The sequence below is a fragment of the Oncorhynchus clarkii genome, chromosome 22 (genome assembly GCF_045791955.1).
Source record: "Oncorhynchus clarkii lewisi isolate Uvic-CL-2024 chromosome 22, UVic_Ocla_1.0, whole genome shotgun sequence".
Taxonomy (NCBI): Eukaryota; Metazoa; Chordata; class Actinopteri; order Salmoniformes; family Salmonidae; genus Oncorhynchus; species Oncorhynchus clarkii.
In genome coordinates this window covers 33,194,678-33,222,183 of record NC_092168.1, presented here as the reverse complement: position 1 = coordinate 33,222,183, position 27,506 = coordinate 33,194,678, and the positions used below count along the sequence as shown (strand labels likewise).

Genomic DNA, 27,506 nt, shown 5'->3' with positions numbered 1-27,506 from the left:
GCTGCTGGCTCAGTGGAGCTCTCTGCGAAACTCCGTGGATTAATCAGGCCTAGAAAACCCAACTCACTCAAACAGGCTCCCTAACAACTTTGCTACGTCCAAATGCCTCGCATTTTGACAATACGAATACGTTTGAAGCTATACCGTGTTTTTAATGTTGTTATCTAGTTCTGCCGAGGTGAGCTCGGTGTTCCCGATCACCGCTACTTCCTTGGGTCCGGAGTCTGCCATCATATCTTCCTGAGTTGTGTGTTGTTGTCAGGGGTATAGCAGCCAGACATAACCTCGCATGCGCACTTTTAACCCTTTTATTTTCCCAACATCAACCAGAGATCTGTGACGAGATGCTAATGTACCCACCCTAACTATGGGAGTCGTTGTGCCAACGGTGGGAAGGCAGGCGACAAGCTTTGGTCCAAATTAAGACCAGATTTTGGACAGATTTTGGCGAAAGTGAATCCTCTCGCTTCATCGCTTCCTCTCTGCCTCAACTCACCTGAGTGTCACGAGAAACATCAGCTGCTGTCCGCCCTGTCCCGTGTCCTTAGCAAAATACATCATCAACTGGAAATACTGGCATTATAACAGTCATGTCAATATTTGACAACAACCAAAATAACAATCACACAAACATTGTGTTATTATATCGGTTTATTACAGAATGATATATAAGCTAAAACCCCTTTATAAGCCATTTGTAAGGTGTTAGCAAAATAACAATATGTTGCATCATAATGCACAGTGAACGTGTAAATTAGGCTGTTATTGCTAGCTCAAAGTGAATAGAATATAATAACTTTTCCCGGAATAGTCTTCGGCTGTGAGACAATAAATAGCCTAACGTTGCACAATAAATGAAACACAGCAAAACACACATGGCAGATATAAAGACAGGGCTGAAGCCTACAACATCTAAACACAAAGACAATTGCACCCTCAATTTTCAAGAATGATCGTTCTGAGCTATTATTGTTATTACTATTTATATTATCCTACTACACATCCCATTTCACCCTGTCACCCCACATTCTACAGATTTTGGATCCGATATTTATCAAGTTCAATTCCTGGGCGGGTCCCTTAACACAGCTGGATGAAAAACATCTGGATCTGCCTACACGGAACTCCAGCCAAAAGCCCCAAGCCCAACCAGTTGTTTCACTGAATACAGCTTCAATAAGTTCACTACTCACATTCTCAAATACATAGAAAGATACAGTTCGACCACGACGTTTTGACCGGGTTTACATTTTTATGTTAAGATTATGGGGTGCTGGAGATTCTCGGCAGTGAATATTGTTCTTCTGTCTTTCTGTAAGTATTTTTTTATTCGTTACTCACTCCGTATTCACTTTTAAGTGTTCAGTGTCCATTGTTTCTTCAATTTCGTGAAGTTGTGAAGGGGGAGGAGGATCAAATGTTTATTCAAAGGAGGATCTGGCGGTGTAAAACAGACTCTCAAAATTACTCTATTTCTGAAATATGACAAGAATACGTTTCTTCAGTGGAAAAGTGACATAGGTGTTATTTTCTCAATATCAGATATGTGATGGAATAGCGGATTTAATGATAATAAACTGTCACGTTATATATTATTTCTTCCTTTCCCTTTGTTCATTTGTTTAAATCTATTTTTGTATTTACCTTAGCTATGCGATTCATTAAACCAGTAGTTTTACAACATGTAACATAGCATTTGTATGTGCTTTAGCAGTTACTGTCCAACTAAAGGATTTCCTGGCAGTCAACTAAACTAAATCAATAGGAATAGTCCTCGGGAACCTCTGGAGGCACATAATCAAATTGAAATGACTGCATTGTAAAACCATGATCCAAGTCATCCAATCTGGTGAAAAACATTTATGACACTTTGACAGTCATTTAGCTATGCCTGTTTGAATTATTATCAGCAGACTTTGAATGTTTAATAGAATTTCACTTGAAATCATGTATTGTTTACTTCGATGTTCAAAGGTTTGCCAATATTAACAGAATCTGAAGTAAACTAAACTAACATTTGTCTCAAACAATTTCCCGCAATAATTTCAGATTTTATTTGAATATGAAGTCAATAAGCTATAACAACAACTCACAAACATTAGGGTTATTTTATTTAAGGACATAAAAATAAACAACCCTGGCTTGATCACTACATCAATGTAACTGTGACACGTTTATTAGACCCGGTCTCAGTAGTTGTGATAGTGAAAAGATACAATAGAACTGTGATGTGATGCGACCACATCAAAAAATGGTACTGCTGCCATCTGTAATGAAAATTTCCAAACAGGAAATTGATTCTGAGACTCAATTATCCCTGCTGCATGCAAATAGGGGCACTTCTCCTCAAGGAATACAAGATTGGAAGCACTGATATAGATTGAGGAGGAGTTTGTAGCTCAAGTACACTCTGTAGGCATTGTTACTGTAGAAGAAGTGGGGAAACTCCTCACTTGACCCATTTTCAGTGTGTCCTTTTGAGGACTTAAAAAGTTGCACAATTACTGCTTACAAGTGATATTGAGAAATCAAAGGGACAAGATGTTGAGGAGGTGTTCGGAGGTCATGTAGCCTACTGTAAGTACTATAGAGGTAATGGTGTTCTACTCGCATCTTATGAAGATTACTCCTGGGCTATATAAGCAACTTAAAACTCATTGATATTCATGATACAGAACTTAGTAAGAGTTGAGCAAGTCTTCTTGTGAATGATGTAACTTCTCACATGACCTATTTTCAGGGTTTGCCTTCTTGGGGACATAAGTTGCATATTTACAAGTGATATTCAGTGATATGGAGGGAGCAAAGTGACACAGAGCACAATGAGTGCCATGACATGATGAGCTTTGTGTTGTGTTCTCTAGCCTGACCTTCCATCATCCCACATCAGCCCACAATGACAAGATTGTGATGACATAAGCAGGCAAAAATAAGATGCAAAAATGCCCCTTCTTCTCCTCCTACCCCCTCCTCCTTCTCTATGTGCCCAGCTTGCGATGGCCACTGGGGACACAAACGGACCCCTGTGTGTTCTGTTAGCCTCTGTATGTGTCCCAAATGGCACCCTATTCCGTATATAGTGCACAACATTTGACCAGAGCGCCATACACCCTGTTCAAAAGCAGTGCACTACATAGTGAATAGGGTGTCATTTAGGACACAAATATTTTTCTACTTTGGTTGGCAAGGGTGGCATTGCACTCATGGAGGAGCAAAGAACGATTCAACCGATTCACAACAGATACAGTGGCTTTTCATTGTTGAGTATGAGAAAAAAGCCTGTAGCTATAACAAGAGAGAATACTATGCCGCCAATTTTACCTCTGGCCACTCCTCTTAATTTAGTGGCTTATTCTCATCCTTTGACTAACCTTTAGGTTACAATAAGATGATTCACTTGGAATCATCTTATGTACAATGCACTCAGAAAGTATTCAGACACCTTTACTTTTTTGTTACGTTACAGCCTTATTCTGGCCTTCTAGGCAGAGTTCCTCTATCCAGTGTTCTTTTGTCCATCTTAATATTTTCTTTTTATTGGCCAGTCTGAGATATGGATTTTTCTTTGCAACTCTGCCTAGAAGGCCAGCATCCTGCCTCTTCACTGTTGACGTTGAGACTGGTGTTTTGCGGCTACTATTTCATGAAGCTGCCAGTTGAGGACTTGTGAGGCGTCTGTGTCTCAAACTAGACATCCTAATATACTTGTCCTCTTGCTCATTTGTGCACCGGGGCCTCCCACTCCTCTTTCTATTCTGGTTAGCGACAGTTTGCGCTGTTCTGTGAAAGGAGTAGTACACAGCGCTGTACGAGATCTTCAGTTTCTTGGATATTTCTCTCATGGAATAGCCTTCATTTCTCAGAACAAGATTAGACTGACGAGTTTCAGAAGAAAGTGCTTTGTTTCTGGCCATTTTGAGCCTGTAATCAAACCCATAAATGCTGATGCTCCATAAATGCTGATGCTCCATAAATGCTGATGCTCAACTAGTCTAAAGAAGGCCCGTTTTATTGCTTCTTTAATCAGTTTTCAGCTGTGCTAACATAATTGCAAAAGGGTTTTCTAATTATAAATTAGCCTTTTAAAATGATAAACTTGGATTAGCTAACACAACGTGCATTGGAACACAGGAGTGGTGGTTGCTGATAATGGGCCTCTGCACGCCTATGTAGATATTCCATTAAAAAAAAAAAAATCAGCCAGTTCCAGCTACAATAGTCATTAACAACATTAACAATGTCTACACTGTATTTCTGATCAATTTGATATTATTTTAATGGACAACAAAATGTGCTTTTCTTTCAAAAACAAGGACATTTCTAAGTGACCACAAACTTTTGAATGGTTGTGTATATTTCTTACATAAGTATTCAGATCCTTTACACAGTACTTTGTTGAAGCACCTTTGGCAGTGATTACAGCCTTGAGTCGTCTTGGGTATGATGCTACAAGCTTGGCACTACTAGGGAGCTTCTCCCATTTTTCTCTGAAAATCCTCCCAAGCTCTGTCAGGTTGGATGTTCGATGATGTTCGATCAGGTTCAAGTCCGGGCTCTGGCTGAGCCACTCAGGACATTCAAAGACTTATTCCGAAGCCACTCCTGCATTGTATTGGCTGTGTGCTTCCTTTTTGAAGTTGAACGTTTGCCCCAATCTGAGGTCCTAAGCACTCTGGAGAAGGTTTTCATCAAGGATCTCTCTGTACTTTGCGCCATTGATCTTTCCCTCAATCCTGACTAGTCTCCTAGTTCCTGCCGCTGAAAAACATCCGCACAGCATGATGCTGCCACCACCATGCTTCATCGTAGAGATGGTGCCAGGTTTCCTCCAGACGCGATTCTGGGCATTCAGGCCAAATAGTTCAATCTTCGTTTCATTAGACCAGATAATCTTGTTTCTCATGGTCTGGGAGTCCATTAGGTGCCTTTTGGCAAACTCCAAGCGGGCTGTCATGTGCCTTTTACTGAGGAGTGGCTTCCATCTGGCCACTCTACCATAAAGGCCTGATTGGTGGAGTGCTGCAGAGATGGTTGTCCTTTTTGAAGGTTCTTCCACCTCCACAAAGGAACTCTGGAGCTCTATCAGAGTCACCTCCCTGACCAAGGCCCTTCTCCTCCAATTGCTCAGTTTGGCCGGGGGGGCAGCTCTAGGAAGAGTCTTGGTGGTTCCAAACTTCTTCCATTTAAGAGTGATGCACTGTCAACTGTGGGACCTCATATAGACATGTGTGTGCCTTTCCAAATCGTGTCCAATCAATTAAATTTAGCACAGTGGACTCCAATCAAGTTGTAGAAACAGCTCAAGTATGATCAATGGAAACAGGATGCACCTGAGCTCAATTTTGAGTCTCAAAGCAAAGGGTCTGAATGCTTATGTAAATAAGTTATTTCTGTTGTTTTTTAATACATTTGCAAAAATGTCTAAAAACTTGTTTTTGCTCTTTCATTATGGGGGTTTTGTGTGTAGATTGATGAGGGAAAAAAATATGTTATACATTTTAGAATAAGGCTGTAATGTAACAAAAAGTGGAAAAATCAAGGGTTCTGAATACTTTCTGAAGGCACTGTATCTAATGCAATCTTCATATCTCATGTTCTTTTAATGTTATGAATATTGACACATTGATTGTGTTATGCTTAAGGTCCAGCTTTAAGACTGGACTAAATCACATCATTTGATTGTTAGAACTAATATCTGGTTGTGTAAAGTTTATTTACATTTGTTAAAACATTTCTTTTGTCATTTAGTAGGCGCTCTTATCCAGAGCGCCTTACAGGAGCAATTAGGGTTAAGTGTCTTACTCAAAGGCACGTCAACAGATTTTTCACCTAGTCGGCTTGGGGATTCAAACCAACGACCTTTCGGTTACTGGCCCAAAGCTCTTAACCACTAGATTTTTTATTTATTTAACCTTTATTTAACTAGGCAAGTCAGTTAAGAACAAATTCTTATTTACAATGATGGCCTACCAAAAGTCAAAGGCCTCCTGTGGGGACGAGGGCTTGGGATTAAAAATACTAAATAAATACAATATAAATATAGGACAAAACACACATCACAACAAGAGAGACAACACAACACTACATAAAGAGAGACCATAGACAACAACATAGCAAAGCAGCAACACATGACAACACTGCATGGTAGCAAAACAACACAACAACAACATGGTAGCAGCACAAAACATGGTACAAACATTATTAGGCACAAACAACAGCACAAAGGGCAAGACGGTAGAGACAACAATACATCACACAAAGCAGTCAGTAAGAGTGTCCATGATTGAGTCTTTAAATGAAGAGATTGAGATTAAACTGTCCAGTTTGAGTGTTTGTTGCAGCTTGTTCCAGTCGCTAGCTGCAGCAAATTGGAAACAGGAGCGACCCAGAAATGTGTGTGCTTTTGGGACCTGGGTGTGGAGGATGAGGGCTGCAGTAGAGATCTCAGATAGGGGGGAGTGAGGCCTAAGATGGTTTTATAAATAAGCATCAATCAGTGGGTCTTGCGACAGATACACAGAGATGACCAGTTTACAGAGGAGTATAGAGGTCAGTGATGTGTCCTATAAGGAGCATTGGTGGCAAATCTGATGGCCGAATGGTAAAGAACATCTAGCCGCGCAAGAGCACCCTTACCTACCAATCTATAAATTATGTCTCTGTAATCTAGCGTGGGTAGGATGGTCATCTGAATCAGAGTTAGTTTGGCAGCTGGGGTGAAAGAGGAGCGATTACGATAAAGGAAACCCTATTTATTGTTTAAGACTAGGCGGGATCGCTCAAAGGGATATATGTGCAGTAGCCCTAGGTCATTTAATTGTGCTCTTGTCTATTTAATCAGGAAATGCTTTCCTTTTGAGTCCTGTGGAGTGGGATTTCAGCATGCTGCATTAATAATGGGGAGATTGGTTGGTGTGGAACGGGCCAACTAATGGCCTGGTTTGGTTACTTTGCTCGATGTGAGGCTCAGTGAGTCTGTCTGTGTTTCCTTAAAACCCACATTATTTATTTGAGAGGGAAATATACATGTATTACAGTATGTACTTGATCTTTTTAGAAACATTAACCTTTCAAGCTCTTCCACTGTGTTGGTGTTTTTTGTGTGGTGAGTATAGTCAGTGTAGTTATAAAAATAGAATCACAGATCCTACCAATTACGATCTACCCATTTTAGACCAACTTGTATTGGGATGCCATCGTAGTGATTCTATTTCTATGGGTAAGCTGATAGGGAACCAGGGAGAGTTAGTTGAGACTTGAGGCTGAAACTGAAAACCAAATAAATGCAGCCAACATCCCTGGGCCTCCCGGTTTTAAGCATGCAGCAGAGCGGTTGGATTTCCCATAAGACACAAAGGGGCCGAGCTTCAAACTTGGCTCAGGCGAAACTTCTGGCTTCAATTTATTTCTGGAGCAGTCACTGCTGATTTTAATTAGTTGAACGTTTGTGGAGGGTGCTTTTTTTTGTTGCTTACCCAGCCTTTTTAGTTGTATTTTTTTCTCTATTTTCTCCCCCCTCTCTTCCTTAGTCTTTGTGTGTGTGTGTGTGTGTGTGTGTGTGTGTGTGTGTGTGTGTGTGTGTGTGTGTGTGTGTGTGTGTGTGTGTGTGTGTGTGTGTGTGTGTGTGTGTGTGTGTGTGTGTGTGTGTGTGTGTGTGTATTTTGATGGTTGGCATTGGCCAACATCTGGAAGCCTTTGTGTAATATGTGTACAGCCTCTTTTAATGTTTGCGTAGTTTTGTTAGATCACCATCCCTCCCGGAGTAATAAAAATCCCTCATCTGGCTTGAATCAGCCATTAATATTGTTGTTATGTGGAAACACAAGCAGGGAGGGAACGGCAGATAAGATGTGTGGGAAGAAACACTCACTATGCCTTCTAGAGCCTGTGTCAAACCACAGCACCACAGCCAAGCCATGCCTGAGCCAAATACATATTCACTGTGTTTCATTTACAATCAAAAACGTATTTGAAAAAGGTTTGGAATCTATTATATACTTTGTACATAAGCAAAAATGTATAATAAAACATAAATATTTTGAATAAGAACCAGTTACTAGTAAAGCTTCCCTGTACGTCAATTGTCTCTACCAAGAGGTCTGGACCGTTATGGCAGAGGAATGGGAATGCTCTACTCTGGCTGTTCATGTTAGACCCACTGCTGGCGGGGAATAAATCATGCATTTCAGTGTCATGCAATTTGGTTTGGAAGCACCCTCATACGCCTACAGTATGAGGCACAGAGTCAAATTGGGCCAATGTCTGCAGACCTTCACACATTATGGATATCCTATCCCAGCCCTTTGCTTATCTAGATAAACCAGGGGTGCGTCCCAAATGGAATCCTATTCCATTTATAGTGCACTACTTTTGTCAGGTTTTGATCAGGACCCATAGGGCTGTGGTCAAAAGTAGTGCATTATCCAGATAATAGGGTGTCATTTGGGATGCACCCCAGAGCTGTGCCTGCTACCTATCTGATGTGGCTTGTCACAATAAAAAGTGTGTGCTCTAAAATGCAGAACATTTGGCAGATCGGTGTGATAACGATATGGTTTTGGAGATATATCAAAACTTGATTTGAAAGTAAACTTTGTCTTCTGAAGAATGTTGTGAAAACCTGTTTAGCCTTGGTTTATAGTCACAGAGCCATGTAAAGTTGTATAGCCTGGCCCTTTGGTTCTGTTTTGTGCCAGCAATTCTATACAGAGCCAGAACTGCTTTCCTCTGATTATTGTGCGTGTGTGTATGTGCTTGCCTGCGCATGTGTATGCACTTACATGCGTGCATGTGTGTGTATTCCACAGGCCTTCCCATCCTCTCCTTCACACACATCAAGACCAGCCTGTGTAAGTGGTGTGACTACTCCAGCCCTATCTGTGAGGACAGTGTGTGTTACACCAACTGTTCCCTCTCCTCCTTCTGTAATCTGAGTGAAGAGATCTGCGTTGCTATATGGTAAGTGTGCAGGTTTCCTAAATTCAAGTTTATTTGAAATAGGCTATATAAAGAATGAGCCTCTCACATTAAAAGCAGCAAGGGCCTCCCGGGTGGCGCAGTGGTTAAGGGCGCTGTACTGCAGCGCCAGCTGTGCCATCAGAGTCCTGGGTTCGCGCCCAGGCTCTGTCGTAACCGGCCGCGACCGGGAGGTCCGTGGGGCGACGCACAATTGGCCTAGCGTCGCCCGGGTTAGGGAGGGCTTGGTCGGTAGGGGTGTCCTTGTCTCATCGCGCACCAGCGACTCCTGTGGCGGGCTGGGCGCAGTGTACGCTAGCCAAGGTGGCCAGGTGCACGGTGTTTCCTCCGGCGCATTGGTGCGGCTGGCTTCCGGGTTGGATGTGCGCTGTGTTAAAGAAGCAGCGACTTGGTTGGTTGTGTATCGGAGGACGCATGACTTTCAACCTTCGTCTCTCCTGAGCCCGTACGGGAGTTGTAGCGATGAGACAAGATAGTAGCTACTACAACAATTGGATACTACAAAATTGGGGAGAAAAAGGGGTAAAATTCAAAAAAAAAAAAAAAAAAAAAAAAAAAAGCAGCAAGAACGTTATAGACAAATACATACAGATATACATACAACAACTAGTAATGTTGATCTGGTTTAGCTTATAAGGGCGGCAGGTAGCCTAGTGGTTAGAGTGTTGGGCCAGTAACTGAAAGGTTGCTGGGTCGAATCCCTGAGTTGACAAGGTAAATGTTTGTTGTTCTCCCCCTGAACATGGCAGTTAACCCACTGTTCCCCGGTAGGCTGTCATTGTAAATAAGAATTTGTTCTTAACTGGCTTGCCTAGTTAAATTTAGAAAAAAACATATAGCTTCCCATTCAAGGTATAGTATATTTATACAATAAGGCCTGAGGAGGTGTGGAATATGGCCAATATCCCACAGCTAAGGGCTGTTCTTATGCAACGTGGAGTGCCTACATACAGCCCTTAGCAGTGGTATATTGGTCATATACCACAATCACCCGAGGTGCCTTATTGCTTTTGTAAATGGTTACCAACGTAATTGGAGCAGTAAAAATACATTTTTCGTCAAACCTGTGATATACGGTCTGATATACCACAGCTGTCAGCCAATCAACATTCAGGGCTCGAACCACCCAGTTTGCTTTCCTATGTTTGCAATGAAGCGGACAAAGTCAATTGTGTCTCTATTTGATTGCTACTCTCAGTCTGGTATGCTGGAACCTGGTGGTCAAACCTCTACAGTAATAAATAAATAGTTTCCTATGGGCCCTGGTCAAAAGTAGTTCATGTTTTAGGGTGTGCATACTTGGTCTTAGTTCCTGCCCTCATAGCCCCTCCTAGCCCAGGGTGGTTGTTTCTGTAAAGTCTATTGGGTGCTCCAATGGCACCCTATGGTCACTGGTCAACAGTAGTGCACTACATAGAGAATATGGTGCCATTTGGGATGCATACGGATTGAAAGAGACTGGTGTTATTGAGACTGGTGTTGTTGGCAGGCAGGATACAAAGCAGATTGGATTGACCATTTGTAAAATAAAAACTTCCAGTCCACTCGAACAAATCATGCATAACAATTCCACACAAAACCACAAAAGTAAAAAGGCAACTTCCAGACCCATTTTCCTATTCTAAAATAGTTCAGCCATTTCCGTTTACTAGTTTTATAAATAACTTTTGTGTGTGTGTGTGTGCCTGCATGTGTGTGTGCCTGCGCGTATGTGTGGGCCTGCACACGTGTGTGTCCGTCTGCCTGCTCACCTGCCTGCCTCTCTGCCTGTCTGCTTGCCTGTGTTTGTGGGTTTCCATGTGACCCAGGCGGAAGGACAACCAGAGTACGAGTGTGAAGACGTTATGCCACCAGCCCCAGCAGCCCCTGGAGAACATCATGTTGTCTAACTACTCCTCCAACGAGTGTGTGATGACTCCTCATCCTTCTGAGGACGGGGTCCTGTTCGTCTGTGGCTGCCTGGGAGAACACGAGTGCAACGATAAGCTCATATTCGACAAGGGCTCCAATGGTAAGAAGTATTTTTTTTTTACCCTGGAACCAGGCGTGGTGTACATGGTGCAACCAGGCATTTCTTACATTGAAAAGTATTTTATTAGGATTATTTAAGTATTTGACGATTAATTAGGATTATTTACAATTTAGTCTATCAATAAAAAGAGGAGAAACATGTATAATGTACAGTGCCTTCAGAAAGTGTTCATACCCCTTGACTTATTCCACATTTTGTAACAGCCTGAATTAAAGATGGATTAAATGTGATAATGTTTTCACCCATCTACACACAATTCCCCATAATGACAAAGTGAAAACATGTTTTTAGAAATGTTTGCAAATTTGTTGAAAATTAAATACAGAAATATCTTATTCACATACAGTACCAGTCAAACATTTGGACACACTTACTCATTCAAGGGTTTTTGTTCATTTTTTCTATTTTGTACATTGTAGAATAATAGCGAAGACATCAAAACTATGAACTAACAAATATGGAATCATGTAGTAACCAAAAAAAAAAGTGTTAAACAAATCAAAATATATATTTATATTTATATATATATTATATTTTTCAAAGTAGCCACCCTCTGCCTTGATGACAGCTGTGCACACTCTTGGCATTCTCTCAACCAGCTTCATGAAGTAGTCACCTGGATTGCATTTCAATTAACAGGTGTGCCTGGTTAAACGTTATTTTGTGGAATTTCTTTCCTCCTTAATGCTTTTGAGACAATCAGTTGTATTGTGACAAAGTAGGGGTGGTATACAGAATATAGTCCTATTTGGTAAAAGACCAAGTCCATATTTTGTATATATTTTATTTATTTCACCAGCCTAGATAAAGCAAGCAGTGCGACAAAAGCAACAACACAGAGTTACACATAAACAAACGCACAGTCAATAACACAATAGAAAGATATATGTACAGTTATGTGCAAATGTAGAAGAGTAGGGAGGTAAGGCAATACGTAGGCCATAGAGGCAAAATAATTACAATTTAGCATTAACACTGGAGTGATAGATGTGCAGATGATGATGTGCAAGTAGAGATACTGGGGTGTAAAAGAGCAAGAGGATAAATAACAATATGGGTATGAGATAGCAGGGTGAGCTATTTACAGATTGGCTGTGTACAGGTACAGTGATCGGTAAGCTGCTCTGACAGCTGATGCTTAAAGTTAGAGAGGGAGATATAAGACTCCAGCTTCAGTGATTTTTGCAATTCGTTACAGTCATTGGCAGCAGAGAACTGGAAGGAAAGGTGACCAAAGGACGTGTTGGCTTTGGGGATGACCAGTGAAATATGGAGCGCGGGCAACGGGTGGGTGTTGCTATGGTGACCTGTGAGCTGAGATAAGGTGGGGCTTTACCTAGCAAAGACTTATAGATGACCTGGAGCCAGTGGGTTTGGCGACGAATATGTAGTGAGGGCCAGCCAACGAGAGCATACAGGTCACAGTGGTGGGTAGAATATGGGGCTTTGGTGACAAAACAGATGGCACTGTGATAGACTACATCCAGTTTGCTGAGTTTAGTGCTGGAGGCTATTTTGTAAATGACATCGCTGAAGTCGAGGATAGGTAGGATAGTCAGTTTTACGAGGGTATGTTTGGAAGCATGAGTGAAGGAGGCTTTGCTGCGAAAAAGGAAGCCGATTTTAGATTTAATTTTGGATCGGAGATGCTTAATGTGATTCTAGAAGGAGAATTTACAGTCTAACCAGACACCTAGGTATTTGTAGTTGTCCACATATTCTGAGTCAGAACCGTCCAGAGTAGTGATGCTATTCGGGCAGGCGGGTGGAGGCAGCAATCGGTTAAAGAGCATGCATTTAGTTTTACTAGCATTTAAAAGCAGTTGGAGGCCACGGAAGTAGAGTTGTATGGCATTGAAGCTCGTTTGGAGGGTTGTTGTCCAAAGAAGGCACCCCATAGATACTGCAGAGGTCCGGACAACATGCCCTCCAATTTGACACACTGAAATCTATCTGAGAAGTAGTTGGTGAACCAGGCGAGGCAGTCATTTGAGAAGCCAAGGCTATTGAGTCTGCCGATAAGAATGAGGTGATTGACAGAGTCGATGCCTTGTCCAGGTCGATGAAGACGGCTGCACAGTACTGTCTTTTATCGATGGCGGTTATGATATTGTTTAGGACCTTGAGCATGGCTAAGGTGCACCCATGACTAGCTCGGAAACCAGATTGCATAGTGGAGAAGGTACGGTGTGATTTCGAAATGGTCGGTGATCTCTTTGTTAACTTGGCGTTCGAAGATTTTAGAAAGACAGGGTAGGATGGATATAGGTCTATAACAGTTTGAGTCTAGAGTGTCTCCCCCTTTGAAGAAGGAGATGACCGCGGCAGCTTTCCAATCTTTGGGGATCTCAGATGATGCAAAAGAGAGGTTAAACAGGCTGGTTGCAACAATTTTGGCGGATCATTTTAAAAAGAGAGGGTCCAGATTGTCTAGCCCAGCTCATATGTAGGGATCCAGATTTTGCAGCTCTTTCAGAACATCAGTTGTCTGGATTTGGGCGAAGGAGAAGTGTGTGTGGGGGGGGGGTGGGGGGGGGGCTTGGACAAGTTGCTGCAGGGGGTGCTGAGCTGTTGGCTGGGGTAGGGGTAGCCAGGTCGAAAGCATGGCCAGCCGTAGAAAAATGCTTATTGAAATTATCGATTATCATAGATAATAATAATTTTTAAAAGTAGAAGCTCAAATAGTTTTGGATAGTATGACAGAACTCTGCAGGCTATCTTTTTTTTTTTTTAGTTTAGTTTATTTTTACAGGGACAGTGCACATTAATCATCGTTTCAGTAAAAGTGCCGGTTTTAGCCAGCCGGCTAATTTTCAACCGCAGTCCCTGGGCAGGTTATTAAAAACAATTACAATATAGACAATAGCAGCATAGAACAAGCAAGACATAGCAACATAGGACAAGCAAGACATAGCATACAGACAGAGCAACATAGGACTAGCAAGACGTAGCATACAGACAGAGCAACATAAAACAAAAAGCAGCAAGACAAAATTCATAAAAGCAACAAAGTGTTTCCACACCTCACAAGCTACAGACAACAGACAACATGGAAAGCGGCAACACACAGCTAGGGACCATGTTCACAAATCTGATTGACCTTTAGCCATGTCTTCAAGCATTTTGTGAAAGTGTGATATGTGGTGCAGTTATGTGTGTCTGATGGCAGTGTATTCCAGACATGGGAAGCTCTCACAGAGAATGCAGATTTACTAAAGGTGCTTTTCCTTAGGGGAACTATACAGTCACCTCTCATGGCAGACCTTGTGGATCTGCTGCCATATGTCTGGGTTTTCTGTTTAACAAAAATATTGAGTGGAGGGGGAGCCAGGCCATTAAGGATCTTGAATACAAGACATGCGTCGGTGTATTGCACAAGATTTTCCCAACTCAAGAGCTCATGCTTTCTAAGGATGTGACAATGATGATGGCTATTGGGCTTCCTATCAAGCACTTTGAGAGCCTGTTTGTAGACAGACTGAATAGGTTTTAATGTTGTACAGCAAGCTTGGGCCCAACTAGTCAAGCAGTATGTTAAGTGGGGGAGTATCATAGATTTGAAGTACAGTTTTGCTACCTCTGTAGTCAAACAATTTCGTATAAATCGGAAATTAGCTAGGTTGAGTTTGGTTATTTGAATTACCTTTTTCACATGCTTTTTAAAAGAGAGGTTGGAATCAAGTATGATGCCAAGGTACTTAAAATCGGATACCACCTGGAGCTTCTCCCCTGACACATAGACATCTGGCTCAGTAGCATCTGTTGCCCTCTTTGTGAAGAACATGCAAACAGTTTTTTTCACATTGAGATGCAAACACGAGTCACTGAGCCACTTTGTAATCTGGACCATTACAGTAGTGAGTTCTTGTGCAGCTTGTTGTTTGCTCTTTGCATGCACATATATCACTGTATCATCTGCATACATTTGAACTTCAGACCCAGTACAGACAGAAGGCAGATCATTAATGTACAGGCTGAACAGGAGGGGCCCCAGTATTGACCCTTGGGGCACGCCCACATCATAGCTACGAGTGGGCGACAGCTCATTGCTCACTCTGACACACTGAGTTCTGCCTTCAAGGTATGATTTCATCCATCTCAAGGCATCAGGGGAAAAGTTGAACTTGGACAATTTTGTGATGAGAATCTCATGGTTAACAGTATCAAAAGCCTTCCTTAGGTCCAGAAACACAGCCCCAACAGCACCCCCTTTGTCCATCTTGGACTTCACATTTTCCAGAAGAAAGCAGTTGGCCGTTTCTGTGGAGTGTTTCGCTCTGAAGCCAAACTGCATGGAGTGTAATGTGAAGGGGCTGTTGTTGAGGTGGGCAATCAGTTGTTCTGCTACACACTTTTCAACAACCTTTGACACCACAGGTAGTATACTAATGGGCCTGTAGTTACTCACGTCAGCAGGGTCGCCTGATTTAAAGATGGCCGTTATTATGGCCGACTTCCATACCCTTGGAAACACACCGAGACCAATAGATGTGTTGGTGACCTTAGTAATGGGGCCAATGAGTGACTCTTTGTAGTTTTTAAGAAAGGTTGAGTCCATCCCAAACACATCTTTGGCTTTAGAGTTCTTTAGTGAGCTAATCACCTTGTTCACCTTTGACTCAGAAACCTCCCTTATGATGAAGACAGGTTGAGTGTCATTCACTAGCACTGAGCCCAAGAAACAAGTGGAGGGGTTCTGTGTCAGTACCCTGACAGAGTCAATAAAGTAGGAATTGAAGGCTATTGCTATTTCGACTGCATCCTGTGTTAGATTGTTATTCACCATGATTTCTAGTCTTTTTGCAGTGTTACTATGGTCTTTCCCTGTTAACTTTTTTAGATTCTCCCATATCAATTTAGAATTTCCCTTTGCTTCACCAATTATGTTAATAAAAAAGTTTGCCTTGGCCTGTCTGATTTCTTTCATCACCTTATTTCTCAACATGGTAAACCTACATCTGTCATGCTCTAATTTAGATTTTAGGGCTATTTTTAGAGCATAATCTCGTTCTTTCATCAATTTCCAGATTTCTCCATTTAGCCAAGGAAGAGTGCTCTTTTGGCCAGGTTTGGATTTGATTTTCTTTAGGAAGCCATTTATTGTAGTCTGGATTGTGGATAGAAAAACCTGACTATCAGCTTCCATCTCTGCAGTAGATTGCAACTCCTCCCCCTTTGGTAGTTATATCATGTCGGAAAATGTTATAGTTAGGGATGGAAATTTCTGGATTTTTGGTGGCCTTCCAAAGCCAGGATTCAGACACGGCTAGGACATCCGGGTTGGCAGAGTGTGCTAAAGCAGTGAATAAAACAAACTTCGGGAGGAGGCTTCTAATGTTAACATGCATGAAACCAAGGCTTTTACGGTTACAGAAGTCAACAAATGAGAATGCCTGGGGAATGGGAGTGGTGCTGGGGGCTAGAGGGCCTGGGTTAGACTCTACATCACCAGAGGAACAGAGGAGGAGTAGGATAAGGGTATGGCTAAAGGCTATAAAAACTGGTAATCTCGTGCGTTCGGAACAGATAGTAAAATGAGCAGATTTCTGGGCATGGTAGAATAGATGAAAGAATAGAGGCACCAGTTTAGCCAGGTGAGGTGACCGCATGTATGGGGGGGGCTAGAGGCTCTACTGTAAAATAAGACAATAATCACAGAGACAAAGACAATATTATGGCAAGAACAGCTCAACAAGCAAAGAGAACTGACAGTCCATCATTACTTTAAGACATGAAGGTCAGTCCATCCGGAAAATGTCAAGAAATCTGGAATGTTTCTTCAGGCACATTCGCAAAAACCAATAAGCGCTATGATGAAACTGGCTCTCATGAGGACCGCCACAGGAAAGGAAGACCACAGAGTTACCTCTGCTGCAGAGGATACATTTATTAGAGTTACAAGCCTCAGAAATTGCAGCCCAAATAATTGCTTCAGAGAGTTCAAGTTACAGACACATCTCAACATCAACTGTTCAGAAGAGACTGCATGAATCAGTTCTTTTTGGTCTATTTGCTGCAAAGAAACCACTTCTAAAGGACACCAATAATAAGAAGAGACTTGCTTGGGCCAAGTAACATAAGTAAGGGACATTAGACCAGTGTAAATCTGTCCATTTGTTTGAGTCCAAATTTGAGATTTTTGGTTCCAACCGCTGTCTTTGCGAGATGCAAAGTAGGTGAACGGATGATCTCCGCATGTGTGGTTCCCACCACGAAGCATGGAGGAGGAAGTGTGATGGTGTGGGGGTGCCTTGCTGTTGACACTGTCTATGATTTATTTAGAATTTAAGGCACACTTAACCAGCATGGCTATCACAGCATTCTGCAGCGATATGCCACCCCTTGTGGTTTGTGCTTAGTGGGACTATAATTTGTTTTTCAACAGGACAATGACCCACAAATTAACGTTTAAAAAGGCACACCTGTTAATTGAAATGCATTCCAGGTGACTAACTCATGAAACTGGTTGAGAGAATGCCAAGAGTGTGCGAAGCTGTCATCAAGGCAAAGGGTGGCTTTTTTTTAAGAATCTAAAATCTAAAATATATTTTGATTTGTCTAACACTTTTTTGGTCACTACATGATTCCATATGTTTTAGTTCATGGTTTTGATGTCTTCACTATTATTCTACAATGTAGAAAATAGTCAAAATAAAGAGAAACCCTTGAATGAGTAAGTGTGTCCAAACTTTTGACTGGTACTGTAAGTATTCACACCCCTGAATCAATACAATGTAGAAGCACTTTGGTGGTGATTACAGCTTTGAGCCATCTTATGTATCAGCTTTGCACATCTGGATTTGAGGATTTTCTCCCAATCTTCCTTGAAGATTTTCTGGAGCTCTGTTAAATTAGATGGGGAGCGGCGGTGAACAGCAATCTTCAAGTATTTCCACAGATTTTCAATGGGATTCAAGTTTGGGCTTTGGCTGGACCATCATGGACTTGCACATTCTTGTTCCAAAGCCATTCCAGCATTGCTTTGGCTGTATGCTTGGGGTCCAGTCTAAGGTCGTTTGCATTCTGAAGCAGGTTCTCATCAAGGAGTTGCCTGTATTTGGCTCCATTCATTGTTCCCTCATCCTTACCAGTGTCCCTGCCGCTGAAAAGCATCCCCATAGCATGATACTGCCACATCCATGCTTCACGGTAGGGATGGCATTAGACAGGTGATGAGCTGTGTCTGGCTTTCTCCAGACATAGCTCCTCATTCAGGCCAAAGTGTTACATTTGTCTCATCAGACCACAGAATGTTTTGCTCTGAGTCTTTCACGTGCCTTTTTGCAAACTCCAGGCATACTGTCATGTGCCTTTTTCTCAGGAGTGGATTCCATTTGGCCACTCTCCTATAAAGTCTAGATTGGTGAAATGCTCTAGAGACTTTTGTCCTTCTGGCAGGCTCTGTCATATCAGCTAAGGAACTCTGTTGTTCTGTCAGAGTAGTCATTGGGTTCTTGGTCACCTCCTTGACCAAGGTCCTTCTTGCCTGGTTGCTACGTTTGGTCAGACGGCCAGCTCTATGCAGAGTGGGTAGTTATATATTTTTTTACATTTCCCAGTGATGGAGACCATTGTGCTTTTGGAAACTTCACTATTATTGAACTTGTTTTATACCCTTCCCCAGATATATGCCACATCACAATCCTAACTCGGAGATCTACGGACAGTTCCTTGGACTTCATGGTATAATTTCTGCTTTGACATCCACTGTCAACTTTGGGACCCTAAATAGACAGGTGTGTTCTTTTCTAAATCTTGTCCAAACAATTGAATTGGCCACAGGTGGACTCCAATCAAGTTGTAGTGACATCTCAAGGAAGATCAAAGGAAATTGGATGCACCTGAGCTCAATTTTGAGTGTCATAGCAAAGGGGTGTGAATACTTATGTAAATGAGATATTTCTGCATTTAATTTTCAATAAATTTGCACAATTAAAAAAAAACATGTTTTCGCTTCATCATTATAGGATATTGTGTGTAGATGGGTGAGAGAAAAAATATATATTTAATCAATTTTGAATTCAGGCTGTTAAACAACAAGATGTGGAATAAGTCAAGGGGTATGAATACTTTCTGAAGGCACTTTAAATACTACAAAATGTAGTAGTAGTAGTAATGTTGTATACTTACCTATGATCAGATTCCATGTTGTCTTCACTGTGTTTTTAACTGTGTCCTCAGGTTTTTCCAAGCTCAAGAGTAAAGATGTGATCCCAGTGGTAGTGATCAGCCTGGTCCCTCCCTTCTTAGTGGCTATCATTGCTTCCATGGCTTTCTACCTGTACCGTACCAAACAGCCCAGCAAGCAGCCCAAAGACTGGGCTCCCAAACGCACACACTACAAGGTGGGTGGAACACTGAAAAATATAATAGCTTTCAATTGGTTATTGTGTGTCCCAACTGGCACCCAACAACATAGTGCACTCCTTTTGACCAGAGCCCATAGGTCCCTGGTCAAAAGTAATGCACTATATAGGGAATAGGGTGCTATTTGGGACACAACCATAACCAACTGGAAGCAATTTATAAAAAGCTGTCAACTAAAATCCCCTATTGGATGGGTTGCTAAAGGCGACTTGATACATAACTACAAATATAGTTAATTCATTCATTCATTCACCAGGCCTTAGACATCCCGGAGGGACTTAGTGGGGACGTCATCACCAGTGGTGAGGACTGCCATGGCAAGCGGTCAGCCATCAATGGCGACACCACCTCTGACATGTGTCCTGTCCCGGCCTATAACTTCAACCACAACATGGAGCAGCTGCCTATCCAGCTGGAAGCCTTGGTGGGGAAGGGTCGCTTCGCTGAGGTGTGGCGGGCCAAGCTCCACCACCAGGCCGCGGGTTCTCTGTACGAGACAGTGGCAGTGAAGGTTCTTACCTCTCCCCTGTTTTGTTTTCCTTCTCCCTAAATGGCACCATATTCCCTATGTAACACACTTCTTTTGACCAGGGCCCATTGGCCTCTGGTCAAAAGTAGTACACTGTGTAGGAAGTAGGTTGTAATTAGGTACACAACATTTGTTTTCCCTCTCCCATTTAAAAAATAAATACTATTCTGTAAAGTGTTCTGGATGAATGAATACCTTGTTGTCCATTTAGGGGAAATTTGTCTATACACAAAAACACAAGACATACAACACTTCACTTATGTGCAACACATATCAAAGGACAAACTTCAGACAGACATACACTGTAGATGAATACTGTAAGTGTGGGTTTGCTTTATAGTCCGTCTGTGTTTAGGAATCTGATGCTGTTTGGAAAAAATGATTTGCGTTCCCGGTTTGTTCTGCAGAGTGGGGTTTTGAGTGTTGGCCGGACTGTACCATTTTATATTGGTCGTTCAGAGGGTGTGTGATGTCTTTATTGATGTGATTTTCATGTGATATAACACTTTGAATACATTTTGATTTGATATTTGATTTGAAGATCTTCCCGTCTGTGGAGTACGTGTCCTGGAGTAAGGAGAGGGCCATTTTCTCTGACGCCAACCTGGAGCACGACAATGTGGTTAAATTCCTGACAGCAGAGGAGCGAGGGCCCTCCGGCTCCCCTCAGAGGCAGTACTGGCTGGTCATGGCCTATCACAGCCTTGGGAACCTGCAGGTATGTTTATCTTTGTCAGTGGTGTAAAGTCCTTAAGTAAAAATACCTTAAACTACTACTTAAGTTGTTTTTTAGGGTATCTGTACATTACTTTACTATTTATATTTTTTATAGGGGGTACATATATTTTAGATATTTTCTACTTTACTCCACTACATTCCTAAAGAAAATCATGTACCATACATTTCCCCTGACACCCAAAAGTACTGGTTACAGATTGAATGCTTAGCAGGACAGAAAAATTGTCCATTTCACACACTTATCAAGAGAACATCCCTGGTCATCCCTCCTGCCTCTGATCTGGCGGACTCACTAAACACAAATGCTTAGTTTGTAAATTATGTGTGAGTGTTGGAGTGTGCCCCTGGCTAGCCGTAAATGTAAAAAATGAGAAAATCGTGCTGTCTGGTGTCAGGGAAAAGTTACATACTTACCTGATTTGTTTGATATTAATAGTAAACGGTTATATTTTAAATTAAGAATAAGACTGGCCTGCTAATACTGAGTTTTATGGTGTCTACTCTAGCTTCCTGCAGTTAGTCTGGGCGTCTGGTTAAGGAAATGGGTTTTACTAGGGATAGCATTAGCTCACAATAAGTTGGTGATAAAAATCTAAAAGCTGGCATTCTATAGACAAGATGTGGTGTGTGTGACCCGAGATAGCCTGGAAGAATTTAGAATGATGCCTCATTGTCTCATCTTCCTGGCATTTGTGAAACTAAGCCGGGTTGGAAGTAAAACAACATCCTGTGCAGATAACCTGGAGGTGGACCAAGGTGGCTTATGGGAACGGTAGAAATGACTGACTGAGCATTTAGGTCCTATATAAGATCTCTGTTTTTTCATTATCAGTTAAGCTCTTGGCAACACAACTTAGTGTGCGGTCAACGGTTTCATTATTGCAATAATTAATCGGTGTTGAATAAATATGATTGTTTGAATAATTGTCCAAGTCTCTCTCAGTAGTGAAATTTCCACTACACTGTTTTTTTTTTTATATAAGGAATTTCAAATTATTTATACTTTTACTTTTGATACTTATATTTTAGCAATTACATGTACTTTTGATACTTAAGTAGATTTAAAACCAAATACTTTTAGACTTTTACTCAAGTAGTATTTTACTGGGTGACTTTCACTTTTACTTGAGTCATTTTCTATTAAGGTATCTTTACTTTTACTCAAGTTTGACAATTGGGTACTTGTTCCACCGCTGGTCTTTGTTGTGGTTATTGCTTAGTTGATTGAGGCCAGGATCCAATCGAAGTGACGTGGTCAACAAGCGTATTGCATTTGACTTCTAAAAGTAATTTACGCTTAAGCCGATATCCGCAGCGTTTGCCACGAATGTGATCTCTGTGAACGTTGGAAAAATTGCCTTTAAAAGGCTAAAGGGCGACTTGACACAAAAATAGATTTCATTTATTCATCCATCCATTCATTTCAGGACTTCCTGGCGGGCCACGTGTTGAGCTGGGCTGAGCTTTGTGCTATGGCTGGGTCAGTGGCTCAAGGATTGGCCCACCTTCATAGTGATACCACCCCCTGTGGGATCCCCAAGGTGCCTGTGGCCCACCGCGATCTGAAGAGCAGCAACATCGTGGTGAAGAGCAGAAGAGAGTGTGCCCTCTGTGACTTTGGTCTGGCTCTGAGGCTGGACCTCTCCCTCACCGTGGATGACTTTGCCAACAGTGGCCAGGTAAGGTGGAACAGGTGTAATGTTCATTGTAGTCGCTAAGGGAACGAGGTATCAGTGTTCTACTCTAGCTACAGCAACTATAAAGTAGGCCTGCATGCTGCCTTCTGACACAACTACTGTATCTGTGAAAATTCTTACAGAAAATAACAATATATTAAATTGTAGAGTCCTGGTTGAATGCCACCTTAAATAAAAACTATGCTATATGAATGAAATTGTATTATAACGCGGTGCTAAAACCAAAATGATGTTTAATGTACAGATGTAGGATCTTAAAGTAAGCCAATTTGTTACAACAGGATAATAATCCTGTAGCAACAGGACATTTGAACTATTATGTGAATTATAAATAATGGACATTTCTGTCGGGGTTGATACATTTTTCAAATGGGAAAATCAAGTCTGAAATTTCACAGAGGAAATTACAAACTTCAGAAGCATTTTTAAACCTCAAATAAACTACACGTTTAAAATGTCCTGCATTGTAGGACAGTTCTCCTGCAACAGGGTGATCAAATTTATATCTACATCTGTAATGTCCCTTTCCCTTGTTGTCCAGGTGGGGACAGCTCGCTACATGGCCCCTGAGGTGTTGGAGTCTAGGGTGAATCTGGAGGATCTGGAGGCCTTTAAACAGATGGATGTCTACTCCATGGCCCTGGTCCTCTGGGAAATGGTTTCCCGCTGCGAAGTCATAGGGGGTACATTAAGCTATTCTACTACGGTGATTCGGGGTAAACGTTTGTAACTCAGACTTTGATCAAAGTAACATAGACTGTGTAGAATATATGATAAATAACAAAGCGTTTACAGTGTTTCCTATATTTTCATAGAGGTGAAGAGTTATGAGCCGCCCTTTGGCTCTAAGGTGTGTGACCAGCCGTGTGTGGACAGCATGAGGGACCTGGTCCTGAGGGACAGGGGCAGACCTGAGATACCCACCAGCTGGACAACACATCAGGTACACTGTGTTGTGTGTGCATGGTGAGGGAACTGGGAAGTCAGCACTCCTCTGCCCATTGAGGCCGGTATTAAATACGAGCGCTCTCGTTGATAATGCGGCTGTTGAAGGAAATGTTACCGTCTTTCCAATTGAGCTGCAGATGTCGGCTCAATTGGAACTGACGTTTAAATATGAAGCGTGCTATAGCGAGGTTTCCAATTGAATCCCGGTCTGCATGATAACCTATGATAACAGTTTACAATCACATCAACTATAATTCACATTGGTTGTCAACAGGTTTGGGGTAAATTATATTCCAATTCACCCAATACAGGAAGTAAACTAATGGAAGTAATATATTACTTCCATCAGTTTACTTCCTGTATAGTACCCATCAAAACACCAGTCTCAACATCAACAGTGAAGAGGCGACTCCGGGATGCTGGCCATCTTGGCAGAGTTCCTCTGTCCAGTGTCTGTGTTCTTTTGCCCATCTTAATCTTTCAACTGGAAAATTATACATTTGGATAACACAACGTGCCATTGGAACACCCGGAGTGATGGTTGCTATGTATATATATAAATATATCTATATATATATATATATATACTACCGTTCAAAAGTTTGGGGTCACAGAAATGTCCTTGTTTTTGAAAGAAAAGCTATTTTTTGTCCATTAAAATAACATCAAATTGCTCAGAAATACAGTGTCCACATTACTAATGCTGTAAATGACCATTGTAGCTGGAAACGGCAGATTTTTAATGGAATATCTACATAGGCGTACAGAGGCCCATTATCAGCAACCATCACTCTGGTGTTCCAATGGCACGTTGTGTTAGCTAATCTAAATGTATAATTTTAAAAGGCTAATTGATCATTAGAAAACCCTTTTGCAATTATGTTAATAACACAGCTGAAAACTGTTGTGCTGATTAAAGAAGCAATAAAACTGTCCTTCTTTAGACTTGTTGAGTATCTGGAGCATCAGCATTTGTGGGTTCGATTACAGGCTCAAAATGGCCAGAAACAAAGCATTTTCTTCTGAAACTCGTCAGCAAAAACACCCGTCTCAACGTCACCAGTAAAGAGGCGACTGCAGGATGCTGGCCTTCTAGGCAGAGTTGCAAAAAAAAGCCATATCTCAGACTGGCCAAAAAAAAGATTAAGATGGGCAAAAGAACACAGACACTGGACAGAGGAACTCTGCCTAGATGGCCAGCATCCCGGAGTCGCCTCTTCACTGTTGATGTTGAGACTGGTGTTTTGATGGGTACTATTTAATGAAGCTGGCAGTTGAGGACTTGTGAGGCATCTGTTTTTCAAACTAGACACTCAAATGTACTTTTCCTCTTGCTCAGTTGTGCCACGAGGCCTCCCACTCCTCTTTCTATTCTGGTTAGCGACAGTTTGCGCTGTTCTGTGAAGGGAGTAGTACACAGTGTTGTACGAGATCTTCAGTTTCTTGGATATTTCTCTCATGGAATAGCCTTTATTTCTCAGAACAAGACTGATGAGTTTCAGAAAAGTTCTTCTGTTTCTCGCCATTTTGAGCCTGTAATCGAACCCACAAATGCTGATGCTCCAGATACTTAACTAGTCTAAAGACCAGTTTTATTCAGAACAACAGTTTTCAGCTGTGCTAACATAATTGCAAAAGGGTTTTCTAATGATTAATTTGTCTATTAAAATGATAAACTTGGATTAGCTAACACAACGTGCCATTAGAACACAGGACTGATGGTTGCCGATAATGGGCCTCTGTACACCTATGTAGATATTCCATTCAAAATCAGCCGTTTCCAGCTACAATAGTCATTTACAACATTAAACATTGTCTACACTGTATTTCTGATCAATTTGATGTTATTTTAATGGACAAATGTGCTTTTCTTTCAAAAACAAGGACATTTCTATGTGAAAACAAACTTTTGAACGGTTGTGTATATATATATTTTTAAAACGTTCTGTATTGACTAAATAGCCAATGAATCAAACCTTCCTGGTCCAACTCTTCCCTACTGTAGGGTATGGATCTTCTGTGTGCCACCATCAATGAGTGTTGGGACCACGACCCAGAGGCCAGGCTCACAGCCCACTGTGTGGTGGAGCGCTTTGGAAGTCTAGAAGAAGAGATGGAGCAGAAGGGGTTAGACACTATCAACAGCCAGAACAACCATCAGGGTCCTCCCTCTGGCGTCTTCCCTGACTGTGACGTGGACCCTTTGACCCCTGAAACAGACACAGAGGGACCCTCATCCCTGGGCCACTGACCGAGATAATATAAGGATCACCAGAAAGAAACATTTCTATATGTAGATTGATGGCACTCTACCCTAACAACAAAAGAAAAGGGACACATTTTTGTATGATATATTGTTTAATTTGAAGGAGCTGGTCTCCTGTTTGAATTGTGTAATATAGCCTTTATGAAGTGTCTTACGAATGCACTTATGAACTTGTGACACTGAAGAGTTCTTTCTGCCCCTTGGAAAGTTTTGTGCACAGGATTCAGGGAAGAGAGCAAACTGGCATACCACTAATTATCATACCAATTTAACGTGTACATTTGACCAATAACTAAAAAAGCAGATCAGTTTCTAAATCTGAAGTACATAAATCCTGTAGTGAATGCTGACATGTATGCGTCACTAATGGCACCCTGTTCCTTACTACTGTTGACCAGAGCCCTATTGCTCTGCTATATACAGGGACTAGGGTGCTGTTTGGGAGGCAACAATGGTTGTTATTTGCTACAGTACAGACAGCACTATATTTTGTGACAATCTCCATTGGTGTTCCAGCTATTCAAATTGGTCCTCTTTCCTATTGGAGAGAATTTACCTTACAAGAATGATTCCTTACCACATGTTTTCTTCTTCTCAAATGAACTGTTCCATTGCCTTCTTACAGTGTGTAGCCTCAAAAGCCCTATTTATACCTGCCGCTTACATGCGTTCTTCGTCCTGATCTTCTCCAGTCTTGCCAGTTTACACTTACAAGATCTGATCAAAATCAGTAAACAACAAGTCTTTTAATAATCTACACGTCTAAAAATGTGGGCACAATCTAAATGAGTCAACATTAGGACAAAGGGCGCATGTTAAAACCAGGTATGAAGTGGCTAAAGAGCAGTGTGGTCCTCGTCCTGCCAGTATGTGTCCCAAATGCCACTATAGACTGGTCAAAAGTAGTGCACTATATAGGGATTAGGGTGCCATTTGTGATGCACAACTAGAGTTATCTCAGAGCTGACAGGTTTGCATTTTTCTTAACCACAAGCTGCGACTGTGAATGGTGAATGTTATATAGACTAGGGACCACAACACACAAACTAGCATGGAGAAATTTTCTTTTTAAGATGAAAGAAAGCCAAAGAGCATTTAATGATTCCTTTGAACTAATAGCTGCACACATACACACGTTTGGGGTCACTTAGAAATGTCCTTGTTTTTGAAAGAAAAGCTATTTTTTGTACATTAAAATAACATCAAATTGATCAGAATTACAGTGTAGACGTTGGTAATGTTGTAAATGACTATTGTAGCTGGAAAAGGCAGATTTGTAATGGAATATCTATATAGGCCCATTATCAGCAACCATCACTCCTGTGTTCCAATGCACGTTGTGTTAGCTAATCCAAGTTTATCATTTTATAGGCTAATTGATCATTAGAAAACCCATTTGCAATCATGTTAGCACAGCTGAAAACAATTGTGCTGTTTAAAAAAGCAATAAAACGGGCCTTCTTTAGACTAGTTGAGTATCTGGAGCATCAGCATTTGTGGGTTCGATTACAAGCTCAAAATGTCCAGGAACAACGTACTTTATTCTGAAATTCATCAGTCTATTCTTGTTCTGAGAAATGAAGGCTATTCTATGAGAGAAATTGCCCAGAAACTGAAGATCTTACATAACTCTGTGTATTACTCCCTTCACAGAACAGCACAAACTGTCTCAAACCAGCATAGAAAGAGGAGTGGGAGGCCCCGGTGCACAACTGAGCAAGAGAACAAGTACATTAGAGTGTCTAGTTTGAGAAACAGATGCCTCACAAGTCCTCAAATGGCAGCGTCATTAAATAGTACCCGCAAAACACTAGTCTCAACGTCAACAGTGAAGAGCCGACTCCGGGATGCTGGCCTGCTTCACTGTTGACGTTGAGACTGGTGTTTTGCGGGTACTATTTAATGAAACTGCCAATTGAGGACTTGTGAGGCATCTGTTTCTCAAACTAGACA

General features: G+C 41.6%; 2 protein-coding genes across 3 annotated transcripts in view; one reads left to right on the top strand and one right to left on the bottom strand.

The window, feature by feature from the left end:
• Positions 1 to 506, bottom strand: part of LOC139380810 (sorting nexin-4-like) — a 16,539-nt gene extending 16,033 nt beyond the window's left edge. The window contains exon 1 of one of the 2 annotated variants that reach the window (XM_071123872.1): positions 145 to 506. In XM_071123872.1, the coding sequence (XP_070979973.1) occupies positions 145 to 234 (90 nt within the window). In that variant the 5' untranslated portion in view covers positions 235 to 506. The remainder of the gene's footprint in view (positions 1 to 144) is intronic. The other variant, XM_071123871.1, reaches the window with a different exon arrangement.
• A 671-nt stretch (positions 507 to 1,177) lies between these two features.
• Positions 1,178 to 26,782, top strand: LOC139380809 (TGF-beta receptor type-2-like). Its single transcript, XM_071123869.1, has 10 exons — positions 1,178 to 1,314; positions 8,808 to 8,958; positions 10,785 to 10,987; positions 19,190 to 19,353; positions 19,632 to 19,886; positions 20,446 to 20,622; positions 22,070 to 22,321; positions 22,881 to 23,022; positions 23,155 to 23,282; positions 25,293 to 26,782. Exons 1-10 carry the CDS (start codon positions 1,266 to 1,268, stop codon positions 25,536 to 25,538), a joined length of 1,767 nt encoding a protein of 588 aa, XP_070979970.1. The 5' UTR covers positions 1,178 to 1,265; the 3' UTR covers positions 25,539 to 26,782.
• The last annotated feature ends 724 nt before the right edge of the window (positions 26,783 to 27,506 follow it).

Bases quoted from the DNA above. Each gene is read 5' to 3' on its own strand.
- LOC139380809 (XM_071123869.1), top strand. From the start codon at position 1,266: ATGGGGTGCTGGAGATTCTCGGCAGTGAATATTGTTCTTCTGTCTTTC. The intron at 22,322-22,880 runs GTAAGGTGGAAC...CTTGTTGTCCAG, and splicing joins ACTTTGCCAACAGTGGCCAG to GTGGGGACAGCTCGCTACAT. The intron at 23,023-23,154 runs GTACATTAAGCT...ATATTTTCATAG, and splicing joins CCGCTGCGAAGTCATAGGGG to AGGTGAAGAGTTATGAGCCG.